This window comes from Gopherus flavomarginatus, chromosome 9 (genome assembly GCF_025201925.1).
Source record: "Gopherus flavomarginatus isolate rGopFla2 chromosome 9, rGopFla2.mat.asm, whole genome shotgun sequence".
NCBI lineage: Eukaryota > Metazoa > Chordata > Testudines > Testudinidae > Gopherus > Gopherus flavomarginatus.
The window spans coordinates 35,381,681-35,399,605 of NC_066625.1; the positions used below are offsets into that span (position 1 = coordinate 35,381,681).

The 17,925-nt window shown below is 54.1% G+C and overlaps 2 protein-coding genes across 5 annotated transcripts in view; one reads left to right on the forward strand and one right to left on the reverse strand.

Annotated features, from left to right (window-relative positions):
* The window catches only part of XPO6 (exportin 6), a 453,699-nt gene that overhangs the window by 218,196 nt on the left and 217,578 nt on the right, over positions 1–17,925 (forward strand). The window lies entirely within an intron of this gene.
* SBK1 (SH3 domain binding kinase 1) overlaps positions 1,013–17,925 on the reverse strand; it is a 78,888-nt gene continuing 61,975 nt past the window's right edge. For 2 of the 3 annotated variants that reach the window (XM_050968332.1, XM_050968333.1), the window contains exons 2-4: positions 9,461–9,663; positions 7,845–8,047; positions 1,013–4,728 (exon numbers count right to left, since the gene is read on the reverse strand). In XM_050968332.1, the coding sequence (XP_050824289.1) occupies positions 3,940–4,728; positions 7,845–8,047; positions 9,461–9,663 (1,195 nt within the window). In that variant the 3' untranslated portion in view covers positions 1,013–3,939. Of the gene's footprint in view, positions 4,729–7,844; positions 8,048–9,460; positions 9,664–11,604; positions 11,668–17,925 lie in introns of those variants that run through there. The other variant, XM_050968334.1, reaches the window with a different exon arrangement.

A 17,925-nucleotide genomic window follows, 5' to 3' on the forward strand; every position in this document is an offset into this window, starting at 1 on the left:
GCCACTAAAGCACCAACGGATGGCAGGACTGACCCTGTCTGTGCCCACACTGCAAGAAACAGGCAAGGGGGCCAAGCCAGATGCTCGACAGGGATCTGCCTTTGCTGCAGTGCTAACCCAAGAGTCTACTCACTTCATCCTCCCTTCCCATTCCCACACAAGCCTGATGGTGCTTTACACTTGCACTAGCTGGCCTGGGCTATAAGCTAAAACCTGGGTGCTGATTATGCTCGGACTGGTAACCTGCCCACTTTGCAGTGAGGATGCCAGCTAAACCACTCATGTTCTGCTAGTCCTCTGACAACCTTCCCACAATCCCAAAAGGGCAGACAGGTTCCCCACAGTGCACTGTGAACGCATCATAGACAGTGGCTCAGCTCGCTGCAGTGAAAGCACCATGGGATGGGCCACCCCAGAAGTCCTAGCAACACACACAGCGAGCACACCACCAGATGCAGCTGTATCTGGCTTTGCACAGTGGCTGTTCACATAAGCCTAGAATCTGGGCACTGAGAACACCCCACCTGTCACCAGTGTTAGCTCTTCAGGGAAGATCTGCCCTGAGGTGCAGGTGGGGTAGGCACATGGCAGATCATGGGGGGTAAGTGAAGCCCCCTGTGGGATGGCAGGGACCTGTAGTCCCTGATCTCAGGAGGCAGTCCCTTTGGTGCATGCCCTTGATTGGGAAAGAGCCCATACGCCTTGCTCTTCCAGTACCCTGGGTACCCTCTGCTCAGGGCCAGAGATGAGAGGCAGCAGAAGAGAGTCTGGAGAAGGCAGCTGAGCCAACCCTGTGGGCACTTCCTGGCAGAAGCCAGAGCCCAGACACGCCCTCAGGGCCTGGGTCCAATGTTTGTGCATGGCCTCGGACTCTGCAATGAACTGCTTCCCCAGCCCCCGACCCCCAATGCCCACAGGACCCTCTGTGGCTCTGAAGCACCCATATGTGTTAATTCAATCCCCCACCATGGCCCTGGGCAGGGCGTTCAGCCCCCTTGTTCCAGAGCACAAACACATATATCTCCCAGCTCTCACGCTCCCGCCCCCCTTCCCTGTGCCCTCCTGTCTCGGTACAGCCCTGCTTGTCACAGGTCAGTCTCCCAGTACACTCTGGCAGTGCAGTCGCCATGGGCCCGCCTGTGGCACCCTGCCACTACCACAGGGCTAGGGACGTCCCACCATTCTTTGGCCACACCGGGGTTTGCAAACCTTGCCTGCCAGTGACCGAGATGGGACCAGCTGAGTTAGCAGATGCCAGTCAGCCTCCTGCAGCTGTCACAACACAGCCCAGTAATGCAGGTACGTGGGGGGGCTGATCTCACAGCTAGCGAATAGCTGAGCACAGCTGGGAGATGAAGCCCTGCTGCTATCACTGGGCTATATACAAGCTTTGGGCAGCTAGGGTGCTAGCGGGCTCCGGCATGCCAGGGAAACCCAGCTGCCTGCCCCACTCAGCTTGTGGCTGTGGAAGGCTCACATTAAGAGGGGACCATGGCGGGGGGGGGGTCATTTCCACCTGCTTGTTCCAAAGCCACTAAAGCTACTGCCCTAGAGGTGTCTGTGCCTCCATCAAACAGCCTTGCCATGGGCCTCTGTTGGCAGTGAGTGGGCTCCCAACAGAGCCCTGGCTAGGGGACAGCTAGCTTCAGGATGTGACAGTGGCTGAACAGGGCTCACCATAGCACTGGTGGGGCATGGAGGGTTAGGGCTGGGAGCTGGCCAGCAGCTTCCGTGTGGACTAGGTCTAAGTGGATGCATCCTAGAGGCCAGGGCAGCTCAGCCCATCTCCCCAGGGGCCCATGGTGCAGCAGCGCCTGGCATACCAAGGACATTGCCTCCCTGCAGCCCCACTCAGCCCTTCATGCTGCTCCTAGTGCAGTGCATGGTGAGTCATCCAGAGCACCCTGGACACAGGGCTCTCGCCTGCCCTGTCAGTGCCACCACCTTCCGTCTCTTCTCTGCAGCTCCCCCGGCTGCCTCCAGCTTGTCATGGAAACTGGTCAGACTTTGGGGGCAGTTAATAGCTTTCCTTTCTGGCCACCACTTGGGGGTTTGGCTCCAACGCACCCATCTAAGGGGTGGGTGCTGTGCCAACCCCCATGCCTACTGGCTTGCCTTGGGCAACCCCACCAGCTGGCTCTGTTTCGGGTTGGTCTCACCTGTCCCCTGTGCCTTCCACTGGTGTGCACCTCCTCCCCAGGGGCAGACGCAAGCAAGAGCCATCCAGGCCAGGAAGCAGGTACCAAGCCAAGCCCATCAGGGGTATCTGTGAGCACCCTTTCCCAGGCCCCTGCCTGCCATCCAAGCCCCAGCCCCATACAGCCCAGCACTGCATGCTGATGAGAGCCTAACCACTGCAGCCACCAGAAACTCCATGGAGCAGGGGATCCGGAGCCTGACGGCAGCTCTCCTGCTGCCCACGTCCCTCCAGTTAAGACCAAATGGGTTAGGTCTCTGCTCCTCACAAGGCATCATGCGCTATGTCCCCTTGCTCCCCATATGGGTCCCAGTGCCCAGCTGGCCCATTGGGGTCAGGGACAGGGGAGGCTGTTCCCTGGGAAGGGTGACCATGACAACAGCCAGGCCTAGCCGGCTCGACACACACTGACACATGAAACACATCGACATTTGCTACATTTAGCGCTTGCTTCCCCCACTGGCACAGAGAGGAGTGTCCTCATGATCTCTCAGCAAGGAGGGGAGCCGCAGGAGCTGGGGCTGCCCCTGGGGGACGTGCCCTGGACATGGCAGGGCTCAGGCTGTCAGAGAACTGGCCTTGAGGACACTCCCTTTACAGCCAGGCCAGTGGCTCAGCCAGGCTTACTGGCTTCTGCTTTATCTCCTGCTCCCCATCACAGACAGCCCTCCAAGCAGGATGGCAGTGGGGGATGGGGCAAAACCATAGCCTGCTTGGTATTAAATAGGCTGGTGCACACTGCCCCCTCAATATCTCCAAAGGCCTCCTCCACAGACTGGGCTCATGAGCCTTCCACTCAAACCCCCAGAGTCCGCCCTGCCAGCCCCTGCTCCAGGGAAATCACAGGAGAGTCGCCGGGCCTGAGCACGGACACAAAGAGCCAACAAAACAGTGATAGTGGGCAGTGCTGGAGGGCAATGCTGCTGCAGTGCCCGCTGGGACGGTGCTGGCCCCACACTCTCTCACAGGGATCCTCTAGCAAGATCCAGAGCCTCAGCAAACAATGCACCAGTTTGCATACCAAGCCTTGACAGTGATACGATCCCTCAATGACCCCCAGAGGCCCATACCGGCTGCAGCCTTGTTGCTTATTAACGACAAACCACCCATCACTGGCAGCCCCACCCCATCCAATCCCCCAGCCCCCTGACACATCTGATGGTTGTGATATCCCTGCTGAGTCCCTGCTGCCCGCAAGATGGCCACCCATCCGTGTGTCCAAGACTTGGTGCCAATTTCCTCCTTCCTGCACCCCTGTGGCTTCCCGCTCTCATCCCTGTGAAAGTCCCTGCCCACCCCCAACAATGGGAAGAGCCTCAGCACTCCTCCCAGGCCCCACTGACAAAGCAGGGGCACAGCGCAGAGTGTCAGGGGAAACAGCCTCCAACCCCAATCATGGAAGACGTGAGTGGGAGGGGCCGCCATGTCACACATGGTTCTTCCCAGCCACCAAGCTGGGGCCTTTCTGACTGGCTCTGTGTCTACACTCTGGCCTTTCCTCCAGGGTTTAGCTGTATGTCGCATCCTCAGTATCAGCGAGTACTAGCAGCGTGAGTATTTTTTGCTTCGGGAGACATGGCTCCTGGTCCCTTTTCACACAAAAAGGAATCCCCTCCGCCCCCCTTGACTCCCATTCACCAGTGGGGCAGGGAGGCGGGGGTGCTGACATCATCATTGCAGGCTGTATGGAGCAGAGCCGTGTCGCGAGGACCAGCTGTCCCCTCATTCCCACTGAGCCCTCATCAGACACAAATCTCTATTGCTGTGGCCAGGACCATCTGCCCTTTGCCTTTGTCCTGCCGCCCATCCGTCCGGCTAGCTCCCCCGGGGGAGGGCAGGCCTGGCTCAGAGGCAGAGAGCCGGGGGCCACTGCCTTCTGTCAGGATGGTTCTCTTGAGCGGGGTGGGGGTGCAGGAGCTGGGTGTCTCATGGCGGTGGGGGCCGGCAGAGAGCTTATCTCCGGCATGCTTGCGGGAGCGGTAGGAGGGCCGGCGGCGCACCTCTGACATCAGGTCATACTTGATGAAGTAAAAGACCTCCTTGATGGGGCAGCGCTTCTCAGGGTCCAGGGCCAGGAGACGCTGGAACATGCGCAGGGCGCTGTCTGTGAAGCGCCGCCACTGGGATGGCAGGCCTGCCAGGCGACCCTTCTGCCACCGCACAAACTCCTCGAAGAAGGTGTCCGAGGCAGAGGCTGCCTCCCAGGGGAAGTTGCCAGTCAGAACGCAGAAGATGAGCACCCCAAAGGCCCACACATCAATGCTGGTGTCCACGGCGAAGCCTTCGGCCCGGCCAGCCTGGCACACCTCAGGTGCCGTGTAGGGTATGGTACCACTGATGCGCTTCACTCGGCAGCCCACCTTGCGGGTCATGCCAAAATCGGCCAGCTTCACCCGGCGGCAGTCGCGGTCAAAGAGCAGCACGTTCTCTGGCTTGATGTCCCGGTGCACCAAGTTCTTGCTGTGCATGTAGTCCAGGGCCAGGCCCAGCTGCTGCACACAGCGCTTCACCATGTCCTCGGGGAGGCCCACCTATAAGGGTAGACACAGCACATTAGCACCAGGCACGGGGATGAGGGGTGGGGGGTCACATGTGGAGTCAGACAGGCAGACACTGGGGGTTAAGCCACAGAACAACAGAAACGAATGGATTAACACAGGTTGGCTCTCCTGGGGACTGTCCCTGACTGCCAGGCTGCTCACAAGGTGTATGGGACCCACCACAGACATGGCCTGTTGGAACATTTCAGGTTGCAAAAAGACTCTCCCCTCAGGAGCTTGAATTAAGGAGGTCCTACTATGATTCCTTTATCAGAGCTTAAGTTCCTCCTTCCCCAGGTCTCCATGTGCCCTCACACAGATGGAAGTGTGTCACTTCGAAATGGCACATGCCCCATGCTCCTGGTCACTGCGGGGATCACCGCCCACTCCGAGCTCTGTCCCAGACCTGGCCACACTATGTGTCTCTTCTCTGGTCAGTATCTGGTAACGAGCTGCCCAGACCTGGCCCCATCATGCTCCATGGCATGGCGCCGTGGCTCTCCTCTGAGGACGCATAACCCATCCACTGTCACCCTTCAATCCCAGTTACAGTTCCCTGCTCCCAGTGCTGGACCCAGAAGTCAATTGGCGGCAGGATCTCAGTTGAGGACCTTCTCCCTGAGAAAGGCCAAGTCAAGTGCAAGTGAGTCTGGAAATCCACCTCAGCCTCTCCTCCTCCTGGGTCTCTCTCTAGGGCCTGTTAATCCCCAAACAGACCGCGACACCCTAGGTGGGGGCATAGGAGCAGACTCCATGGATGCTCCAAGGCTGGAGCACCCATGGAAAAAAATGAGTGGGTGCTCAGCACCCACTGGCAGCCAGCTCCCCTCTGCAGCACCTCCTATCTGCCTGCTGCCCCTCCAATCAACACCTCCTCCTCCCTCCCAGCTCCAATCAGCTGTTTCACAGAATCACCTGGTACAGGAGGTGCTGGGAGGGAGAGGGTGAAGTAGGGATGGGGCATGCTGGAGGGAGAGGGCGAAACTGGGTGAGAAGAGGTGGGGAAGGGTCAGGGGTGGGAAGAGGTGGAGTGGCGGTGGAGGTTTGGGGGAAGAGGTGGGGTGGGAGCAGGGTCTGGGGTGGAGCGGGGGGTTGAGCATCCCCCAGACCCGGAGGAAGCTGGTTGAGAAGAGCGATGGAGCTAGAGGGGCTGGTTGAGGAGGCAAGATGAAGGGTGCTTGGCCGAGGCGGTGTGAAAGGGAGGAGAGGAAGTCGTGGTGTTCATGTGGGAGCAGGGAGAGGAATTGCTTAAGGTGCTCTGGGGTTGGGCAGGGTAAGAGGAAGGAGACTGACAAAAGGGAAGTCTAGACTGAGCTTCAGGAGAAATATCTAAGGCGGAGAGGTCCAGGGGGACATACAATAAGCTCTCACGGAAAGTGGTGGCAGCTCCACTTAGCATGGGCCAAGGTCCTGGAGAACAACCAAACACTGGCCCCTGGGTGGGGAGAGGAGGGACTAGGTGACCTAAAAGCCCTTCTCCACCTCTAGTGTCTCTGATGGCAGCATTGCCTCGGGTCCCTATCCATGTGCAACACAGAAGCTGGGTGGAAATCTGGAAAATGACACCATCCTGAAATGTCAGCCAACAGACTGTCTCCCTCCCTCCCTCCCTCCCACACACCAAGGGTTTGAGGGGGCAATCAGGCGGCTGGGTGAGAACTGCCAGCCACTGGACAGGGCTGTTGAGTTCAGCAGGGGTGGGGATACAGTTCCCCTTCTTTTCCAGGGGCAAGGTCCTTTCCCCTCACCACCACCTTGGAGACCAGAGCAGGCCTCGTGGAACCAGTCCCGAACCCATCCCCCAGAGGAGATCTTAGCCAAAGCCCAGGCTAGTCTGAATCCCTGGGCCAATGGCAGACACCAACGCCAGCCATCCAAAGATCAAACTGGTGAGGGTCACACAGAGGCTAGAATTTCCTGGGTCACAAAGGAGAGGGCATTTCAAGGACTCACTCCCCCAGACACACATACATCCTGTCTCTTGTCTTTGCTACAGCACCCGCTGAAGCTGTATAATCACATTTTCCTTTATCCATTTTACATTACGATTTCATTACACTTCCAATTCAATTATGTCTAATTATATTTGGGGAGATCTCTCTCTCCTCTTTGGCCATCCTTTCTCCTTGGTTCTCTCTCAGTTATGTCTGCTTATTCCTCCCCTTCCCCCTCGCCTTGTTCATTCAGTGCAGAGAGGGGAAATGGTTTATGATCAGAGCAAGCAGCACTATGTGTCCCTATGGGCTCGCTCACCCCAGGAGATGGCTATGAACCCTTGGTCACTGTTGAACCCCCCCCTGCTTTTGTAAGGATAATGAATCATAGTCATTAATTTCTTATTTTCATCTAGCATCTTTCAGGATCCCAAAGCACTTTGCAAATGGTGGAGACAAGAATCACTTCACCCACCACTGAAATGCAGCCCCCTCTGGGGTGGGACATGCCAGCAGTGTAACAGCGCACAGCATCACTAGGCAAAGGTTTAGGACAGGAAGTGATGCATAATGCATCCAGTTGCAACTGCATGGCAAACATAAGCAGGAAGATTGTAGTGACCCCAGTTAGTATTTAACAGCTCTGCTCTTGTGAAAATTGCTACAGGCACATGTGTCTCATCTGAAGGCATGCTGTCCCCAGGGGTGAGGTCTGATTGCAGAGTCGGGGGGAAGAGCACCACCTACTGAACACCCTGTACATGCGGGAGCCACTAACACCCAGGATGCTACCAAGTCAGAGCTCTCCACTCACTCTCACCTTGCCCAGGTGTACAGGAACCCACAAGGAGCTAGCAAGAGAGTCAGACCCAGGCGCTCTCATACAGGAATGTCAGGGCTTTCCTGTGGAGGTATTGCACTCAGGCACCTGCCAGGCCTGAGCCTGGTATGCTGACTCCAGTCAGCACCCTTGCTTAGCACATGAGATCACAGCTGGAGGACAGAGTCTGCCTTTAGGTCTCAGAGTAGCAGAAGTGGGACAGGGGTCTCGTGTAGGAAAGGGGTTTATTGTGCAGGGGAGCTGGGGCAGCCCCAGTTGAGGGCCATGGGTGTTAAAGCTCAGACTCTGGGGGGCAGGAGAGAGGCAGTCCAGGGAAGCTTCCCAGGCGGTACCTGTGGAGGGATGATGTCAAAGAGGTCCCCGCCAGGCGCGTACTCCTGAGCAAAGACGTAGCAATCTTCAGTCTCAAAGACCACGTCGAAGACCTTGATGATGAAGGGGCTGGAGGAGAGCGTGTTGGTGATGCTGAACTCCCGCAAGAAGTTCTTCAGCTTCGTCTTGCTCTTGTTCACGAACTTCAATGCCATTTTGGTACCTACAGGGCAAAAGGCTCAGGAGAAGGCTCAGCAACATAGGACTCCTCCCAGACCAGTGGGGAGGTTGCAGCAGACACAACGCTCCCCCGAGAGCTCCCAAAGTCACAGCCCCTGGCTCAGGCACCACCCATCCTAGCAGTGTGGTCCCAGCAGGTGCTGCTCTCCGTACCAACCCAGCTCTACATGGCTCTTGTCAGGGCCTGGCCCACATCCACTAGACCTCTGGAGAGGCATGTGCAGAAGACTCTGGCCTTTGAGCACAAGGACTGAGATTCTCCTGTCCCTTGACCATTTTCAAGATTTTAAAAAATATTCCCATCCCAAATCAGAACAAAGAGTTGAAATTTCAAAAAAATGTGCAAACTGAAAATCTGGGAAAAAAATTGATTCAGGTCAGTGGAATTGTTTCATTTCCATTTTCTCAATATTTGTTTAATTCTCATTAGCTTAAATTTCTAAACAAAAAGTCATTTTGAACCAGAAAAGTGGAATTTTCGAATTTTAAACTCTTTTTTCCAAAAATGTTTTGAGTGGAGAAGTTCATCGACGATGCCCCTTTCCCAGGAAATGTATCCATTTGGATGAAAAACATTTCATTGAAAAATTCCTGACCAGATCTGCTGGGGCCAGTAGCTGGACAGGGACACTAACAGGAGCATCTGGCACCCTCCCCAAAGGGCTTTGCCCCCCCAGAACTACAGAACAGCCTCAAAGCAGCAAGTCTGGTCCATTTGGAGCTGTATAGAAGGGATCGCCACAGCCTCAGCACACCATGGAGACCTCCACACCTATCCTGTCAGCTCACTGGGGGCAGAGGACTGTGGGTGTGCCAGAGAATAGCCAGTGGAATGGCACACAGAGTGGATCCCTGTGGCCACAGGCCCTGGTAAGAGGCAAGCAACAGGTCATGCCTGTTACTCTCCCAGTAGCTGGATGCCCCCTGGCTGTGGGTTGGGGAGTGCACCCCGCATGCCAGTGCAGTTTCTGCTAGCAAAACCCTTTGACTTAGGCTGGGGATGTGGCGATAACAAGCCGAGACCCAGACTGCTTCAGGGGTCCCTGTCTGAGCAACTCCTGACTCCCCCATGAGCTGAACCCAAGCTGGGATACAGGAGCCTGACACTTCCTACAGCTGGAGTGGCTGGAAATACCAAGAGATCAGCCACTCCCAGTCGGCATCAGTCAGTCTGCAGCAGACAGGCACCAAGCCAAACAAGAGGGACAAGAATCTTAGTGCTCCTCGACCTGCTAACAGGTCTGGGCTGAACCTCAGATGGCTGCTCGGTTCCTCCACCCCAGCTGTCTCTCTCCTCCCCGTCCAGCTGCTCCCAGTCCATGGCTCGCTGAGTTGCCAACAAGCCATGCCTGCCCAAATGTCCAGGCCTGGCCGCTAGGAGCCAAGCTGGCCTCACCTGTGCTTTTGTGGGACACCAGGTCCACCTTGCCGTAGGTGCCCTTGCCGAGCTCGCGGATGAGGTCATAGTGCTTGTTGATGTCGGTGCCGGAGAGCGTGCGGATGGCCAGCGATTGCATGTCCTCGGTGATCAGGGGCACACCGCAGCAGGCCAGCTTGCGCGACGGCTCCTGCTCGATCGAGCCAGCACTCATCGTCGCACTGCAAGGCAGAGATGTGGTCAGGGGCATCGCCATATGTTGCACACCTGGGGGTCTGTCACGCACACTGCCTTGCCCCCAGCCAAGCACTCGCTGTCATGTGTGGGGAGTCCTTTGGGGTCTAGGGAGGGTTGCAGGGGCAAGAGACCCACTGTGCTGGATAATTTCCCATCCACGTTGTACAGAAACAGCCCCTCCTGTCTAAGTTCCCACCCATTCCCTCCATGGCAGTCCTGGTCTTTGCCATCACTCTCACCCCTCTAATCCCTTTGCTGGTTCCCCCTTCTCCATCACCAGTTCCAGAGCTTCAGACCTCTGCCCTCCCTGCTCATCTGCCCAGGCACCATCTCATCAGCTCTGTCCATGGTGCCCCATTGCCCTCTTCGTCTGCGTCCCCTGTGGCTGTGCTTTCTTCCAGGCACCTCCTATACATGGAGCACCCCTTGCATCGAGGCTGGACGGCTTCTCTAAATCCCCCCAGTGGCCCCCCTTCCTCCCACAAGGCCTGCCATAGCTGTAGCCAATATCCAATACACTTGTCCACCTCGTGAGTCAACCGCTCACCTCCACAGAGGGAAAGGTCAAGCACGGGGAGAGAAGTCAGGACTCCAGGACTGATGCAGGGAATTCCTGGTGGGTTGGGGGCACAGGAGGGCTGAAGCATTTAATATGATGTGAATTGCGGTAGTGCCTTGGACCCTGTTGTGCTAGGTGCTGTACATTATTTATTAGGGGTATTACAGTAGCACCGAGGAGCCCCAGTCATGGATCAAGCCCCATTGTACTAGGCACTTTATGTTATTTATTAGGGGTGTGACGGCAGCACCGAGGATCCCTGGCCCCATTGTGCTGGGTGCTTTACATTATTTATTAGGGGTATTACGGTACACCAAGGAACCCTGGCTCCATTGTGCTAAGGTGCTGTACAAACACACAAAAAAGCAGTGGTCCCTATTCCCAAAGAGCTCAGTGTGTTTGACTTTATAGAGCTCCCAACCCCTTGTAAGTGAGTGGCCATGTCCCGGGATCACTTGACCTGCGTGTTGCACCCCTTTCCCTCTCCCCTCAGCTTTTCAGTCTGTCAGCTCCTCCCTGGCAGTGTTTGGAAGTGTGGACTACGTTGCAAGCGCCGTGTGACAGGGCTTTCTCCTGGGGTCTGCAAGGTGTGGTACCACTCTGCACACATCTCCCCCTCCCTGGGGCTGGCTGTGAGCCACGCCATAGACAGCGAGGAACTCAGAGGATCAGGGAGAGCTTGATAGCGGAGGGGAGAGCAGGATCCCAACCAGTGGCAATGTCTCAGCTGGCTGGGGGTTTCCATAGCATCTCCACAATGCTCTACTGCAGAATTTGGTTGAAGTCACACTCACTGTGCTGAGGTGGGACAGAGAGCAGGGAGGAAGAAATAGCTGCTTACCAAACAGTGAATGTTGGAATACCACAATGAGGCTGTCTGGAAAGGCATTTGGTGTAAGCACTGGAGGAGCAGTTTTATTAAGGGTACAAAGAGCAGCTGTCTGAGCAGGTAGGAGTCCATCTAGCAGGGGACAGTGGTGCATGCCCACATCCATGGTCTTGTCCAGCAGAATGGATGCTCTTGTGGCTAAGGTCAAGTACTGGGTCTCAGGAGATTGCAGTTCAATTCCCTGCTCTGCCATGGGCTCCCTGTGTGACCTTGGGCAGCAACTTTGACCCCTCTCTGTTGCGGTTCTCCACCCAAACAGGGTAGGGCTGTAAAGCAAGGAGCAGCCTACAACAGAGAGTTTCAGAGCCTAGGTTTTCAGGCCTGTGCAGTGGCACTAGAAAGAATTGTGTAGCTGTACGGGCTCACGCTCTGACACCCTGATCCAGGGGAAAGCTTGCTGGAGTGGGGCTGAAGGGGCCTGAGCTGTGTCCTTCACTGCCACGGACTTGCTGCGTCACCGTGAGCATGTCTCCTCACCTCACTTCCCCAGCTGTCGAACGGGGAATTGTACATCCTGAGCACTAGGAGATCTGTGTGTGGAAGAAGAGTTAAGTATCATTCTAGCATTTGCTATACAATCTCTGTTGGGGTGAGGCAGGGGGGGAGATGCCCGGTGCTGAGGAGGAGGGCAGGCTAGCAAGGTGGATTTCTAAGGGGCGCACATACCAGAGGATCTAGGCACCAGGAGAAAGTTACAGCTCTGCTGCTTGTCATTTGGGTTAGCTGTCATTGCCAATTCTTTAGTCTTCCCATAACACTGCATTACCCTCACTCCAGCAGAGAGGATCCAGATGCAAGCAGCACACAGCAAAAAAACAAGATGCTGTTACTTATCCCCATGAAACTAGTGGCATTTCTGTTCTGAAAGTAAGTCAGGGCACAGAGGCCCAAGCTGCCCACTCTCTCCCCCTCATTCACACTCACAGATGATTTCTGAGGGGGGCTGGTTTAGGCAGGATTCAGGCAGATGCAATTGGTGCTGACCAGGATCTGAAATCCAGGAGATCCTGGGTTATAAACGGGGAGCCTTTGCGCAGCAGCAAATGCACGATGAAGGACAGCTGGTGCGTGGAGTTTTAAAGAGCAAACCTCCCCTGCTATGCCAACGGGTTTTCATTCACAGAAAGATAGGACCTGATTATGTAGAGAACTGCCCCCAACACAATCCTAATCCCTTCCCCTAGGATAGCTGGTACTGTCTATGATCTCATAGCACCGGACAAAGAGACATTAATTAAACCTCACACCACCCCTCTGAAGCAGGATTGGATCTTTTATCCCCATTCTGCACATGGGGAAACCGAGGCACAGAGCAGTGAGGTAAACTGCCTGGATTCGCATAGCAAGGGTGAGGCAGAGAATCAGATCGCCCAGCTTCCAGGCCTGTGCTCACACCACTAGGCCCATCCTGCCTCACAGCATTCAACATTCAAATCACCTACAATGATTCTCTCACCAACTTGAGTGTAGCAAGGACTAGGGTTGATGTACTGCAGACTCTGGATGCTATGGTGTGCTTCCTATAAAGGAAAATAGTCTGTGCCCCCTCCCCCGGACCTTCCCCCTCCACACATACGGTGCTGCTGCTGCTGCTACAGGAGACATCAATCAGCTACTGCAGGGCCAGCTGTGTAGCGTATGGCCCATCTGTATACAATGTGACAAAGCTGCTTTCTCAGTTTGCTGGCTGGCTTAGGGATTTGGTAATCGGCTGTAGAATTTTTCATTGAGTTACTGGTTCAAATCCAGCCCAGACCTGCGCTTATCCCATGAAATGGTTGAGGAGGGGTCTCTGCCACTTCCTCCTGTATCACAAAAATGCCACCGATATCCCCTTTCTTGGTTGTCTCCAAAGGAGATGTGAGGACTGAAGAGGGAGGTAGTGCCTGGCCCGAGCAGCAGGTACGGGGTGGTTTGCGAAGAGGGTTGTACAGCTGCTGAGGACAATCCAAGCGTTTCATGTTCCAGGACTGTTCTGCGACCAGGTGCCCATCAACTGTACAGAATTCACTCTGGAAATCACTTTAGTTAACAGCATTTGGGCAGAAGAAACCAACGCTGCAGTAAAACAATCCCAGAGACCCCAGCTTCCTGAGCAGGCTGATATGGCTCCGGCTGTTCCTACTACAAGTAAGAAGCAACAAGCCCAGCATGCACAAACTGTGGCCAGAGCCCGTTGCTACCCTCCACCAAGGGAAGATTGTGAAATGAAAACAGGGATGCCCCTGTCTCAAGTCATGTTCTCACACACTGCAGTTAACGTCCTCCCCAGCCAGTGTGCAAGAGAGGCGTGTGACTGCCAAGGAGTGCACAGGTGTGTACAAATTCAAGAACAGGGGAGGGGAGTGTGAGAAGGATGTGTTTAAGTGCATGAGAAGTGTGCGTTGCAGAATGCCTGAGCGGGGTGAGCAAGAGAGGGGTGCACACGTGTGAGATCTTCCTGGTGTGCCTTCCCCCACTCCCTGGCACAGAAGCACGGTGCACCTTGGTTTAAGTTGTGCGCTACTGCACTTCCCCTTGAGCGGTTCTCTTCTTGGGCAGGTCCAGACGCACTGTAGACAACTGAGTCTCTGCTCATCTTCTCCCACTGCTCATCTTCTGAAGGGTCCTGAAGGGAGTGTAAGTCCCACTGGGGCTGTACCAAGCTCCCAGGTACGGATACTCAGGGGTAAAGTGCCCCAGATGCTCAGCTTCTGGCTTTAGAGGCATCTGGGCTTTCCCCCATGCACTGGCCCTGCTCATTCTGCATTTCCCAAACTGGCCGTGGGGGTTCTCGCTGGGGAGTGCAAAGGGGAGCCCTTGCGAGCACTGGATAGCCAGAGCCCCCAAGGCAAGGCTGAAAGGCCGTTTTACAAAATGCCACTGAGGTTGGAGACCTCCATTTTTGGAAGCCCCTGACTTGGGACACCACGGGCTGGTTCCCGTCAGTGCTGACTGAGCTCCAGGCAGTTCCCATCGGAGTCAAGGGGAGAGGAAGGAAGTGTTCAGCCCCTGGGAAATCAAGGCCCAAGTGGTCACAAGTCAGGAGCCCAAGCTCAGTGGCCACTTTGACCTAAGTGGCTGGACAGCCTGTGATTGCTGTAGTGCTGTATGGCCCCTGCCATTCTAGAGCTCTGTGGAGCAAGAAGGGGCTAGGAAGCAGCCAAGTCCAATTGGCAAACAGGGGGCCAATTCGCCCCCAGGGGATGACATCAGCAGGAAGTACTAGTATTCCGCAGAAAGGGAATCAAGCCTTGGGAACCACCACTGTGCTGAGGTGTTTGCAAGGCTGTTTCTTGCTCTTCCCAGGCTCTGATGCTGCTTTGAGGTCGTGGTGGGGATTGTCCAGGGCACAGAGGGGCATGGACAGAGGAGAAATTCAGGCTGGATGCTGAGATTAGACTGTCAGCTCTTTGGGGCAAGGACCCGCTGGTTGTTCTGTGTTTGTGCAGCACTCGGCACAGCGGGGTCCTGGGCCATGTTGAGGGCTCCTGCGTGCCACTGTAATACACCGAATAAATAATGTACAGCGCCCGGCCCTAGGAGAGCCTGGTCCATGACTAGGGCTCTTAGGTGCACCCACATAACACATACTAAATAATAAACATGGTGGGATCACTTGGGGTTGTCTAGTGATGTTGGACCCCTCAGACTGGACTCTCCTGCACTTTCCCAGCCTGGCATGAGCTCTGGGACATCAGCATTCTGGGACTGTTGGTGCAGGTGAGGCAGACAAATTGGTCCCCAATGGGCAAACACAGACCATTCCACCTCGACAGCCACTCAGCCACTGTTGCCTAGTACCAAAACCACTGCCTAGCTGCCTCAAAGGGGCAGGGGATGTTAACTGAGTTGGAATGAAGTGTCCAAGCTGTCTCATTCCATAACAACCAAGTGAGATTCCACCGCCAGGCACCAACATGCCCTGTGCAACTCTGCAATGACTTTCAGCTCTGCCCTCGTCACTGCTGAGTGCTCTGGATGCTGGAGTACATCAGGTCTCACTGCAGCCAGGTGCCTCTCCCCTGAGTGCTCTTTGTAGCGGAGGCTGTCTTTTCATTATACAGACTGGGAAGAATTCAATTTTATTTTTTTACCCTTTCCACAAATGCCAGGGATGTGAATTTTTAAGCATTTAAAATTTTTTTAATCAATTTAAATTTTCACAGTCGTGGGAAATTGGGGATGGGGGGGGGTCAGACAATAATTATTTAAGGATTGGAGATGTTGAGATTCAAAAAGTTAAAGTTTTATAACCCTTAAAACACATTGGCAACATCACATCAGAATAAATATCCTTCAATCAAACTTTAATAAGTTCTCAAGCTGTGTTTTTCTTACTGTGCCTCTCTGTACATTTCAATTATTATCCATGGTGATATTTTTAGTCTGTTTGGGTGTGTACGGTGAAATGGACATTTACCACTAAAAATCCAATCCTCCCAAGCCTAATGAGGTGTGTGTACAGTGCCAAGCACAATGGGTGTCAATCTATAACCAAGGCCTCTAGGCATTTCCAGAACACAGGCGACCACAATTATAATCCACCCCAGCACATCTGTCTCCAGCCAAACCTCCTGCTTTGGCAGCCCAGCTGAACTAGACAGCACTTGTACAGGGACAGGAGGGAAGGGTGCAGGGAGAGGAACTTACACCTCTCACTACCCCCCCTTTTCCCCACCCCATAGTGAGTTTCCATGTTATCCCGCTGTGGTTGTGCTGTCTAATGACTAGTTAACACTGCTATTCATTCACACAACAGGCAGGTGAACGCCAGGACTTAATTACTGGTCATGATGGGGTTTGTATCCCACACACACCCAGAAGGGGTTAACGAGGCCTGGGAGGCCAGTGATGTTATGTGGCTGCACCTGGAGGGGGAGCCAGGTTTAACTGATCTTGATGCCCAACTGGGAAGGAGTGGGCTGGTTAGTAAAAAGCCAGGAAGTTGAGAGCATAAGGGGCTGCAAGGAGAGAATCTGCAGTCACTGTCTGGGAATGGACAGCTGGTGAGGAGGAAACCTGGGAAGAGAATAAGCCCTGGGAGCCTAGCCTTGAAAGAAGGGCCAAGCCAGAGAAGCTATGGGGAAGAAGGCCTGTGACAGGCTGAGTACAAAGAAGCCCAGGGAAACAGCATCTAGGAGTTGGACTGTGCAGACCTTGGCTGCCAGTTGCAGGGTCCCTGGGCTGGACACCAGTGTAAAGGTAGGGCTTGGGTTCCCCTACCACACATTGAGAAAGTGGCATGAGCCCAGAGGAGAGAGCACCACAGCAATAAAACAACAGCAGGGGGCGCCACATGGGGACACAGCCGCTCTACCATGCCTGGCCACAAGGAGTGCTAAGAGTGACCACCTTACACTTGTTCATACATAATACATATATTTTTAGATTACATAGTGTTTACACTGGAATTACTCTGTCATGTAGCAGCTGCCTTCCAGTTACAGGAACTGGTGATAAAAGCACAACCGCCACAGAACTTCAGTGATTGCTGCATAACTGTTGCAGAACTTCACTGTGTTGACAGCGTAGTTATAGTACGGCTTCACAGTGACTGCAGCAGAACTACAGGTAATTATGTTGTCATTGCAGCATAAATACCACACCACTACATTGTGACTGTAGTGCAACTACAGCATAATTACAGTCGCTCTATTATATCACCGACTGTGATGGGACAGCAGGATTTCACACAGTCTTGGCCACTCCCTGGGGTGACATAGGCACCCAGCAGCCCCATATGCATACTGCAGGGCAATCTCAAGAAATGATGCCAAATACAATAGGGAATTAAGTCCCATCCTTCCTCCTGGCCACTTGGATCTAACTGGCTTGGTCCCAGCCATACAACCGGGCAATAGGAGGCCAGCCTTGGAATATAAGATACGAAAGCCCATGAGGCATCCATGCAGCAAGAGGAACTCATGCACAGCTGGGGTAGGGAAGACTTTCTAAGCACCACTTCGAAGGTCATGCAGTTGTAATGCTGCCTTAAGACCAAGCCAACATCTACATGAAACCCCACTGGATGGATCCATCCAATATGGCCAGCCCAGAGTCTCCTACCAATGCTGACTTGCTCTTAAAGTAAACCTTAGATAGATTGCTGAGGACTGTTTCTTCATTGGTGCTTCCTGCTCTGAGTCCATATCAGGGCAGTAGAGGCCCCTGAAAGGCAGGACTACCACACAGCCCTGATGGAGAGCTATTAACAAAAATATGGATGGGCTTGGTCTACACAGTTTTTGCACTGCTTTCACCATATTGGTTTCGAAACAAACAGATACAGCTAAAGCAGTACCAATCCCATTTGTGGATGCACTTATATTAGTATCAAGGTGCTTATAGCCGATTCCCACGTGGGAAGGGGAATAAGTTATATTGATATACAGCAGCTTTATACTGGTACAACTGCAGCCATACTTGGAGTTGTAACCGGTATATTTATCGCAGTAACAAAAATCACAACCATAACATACAATTAGACTGGCGTAAAACCTGTGTGCAGAGCAGGTGGGAGAAACCAGGGCAGTGACAGAGTACTGCAGAAAAGCAGAAGCTGGAGCAATCATTGGAACACAAAGAAGAGCAATCATGACTATAACTGGCCCCTACATCTCACCTGGCTTTTAAGTAAAATAATGAAAACTAAAATAGTAAAGCATCCAAGGCCTCCCTCCCTACTGACCTGTACCACGTGTCATCCCCAAGTGGGTGTACAATGCTACTCAACTCTGAACAATACAGCTTCACATCCACTTTGGATTCTGCATGGCTGTAAATGGTCTCACTAGTGCATTGGCCAATCAGACCCCA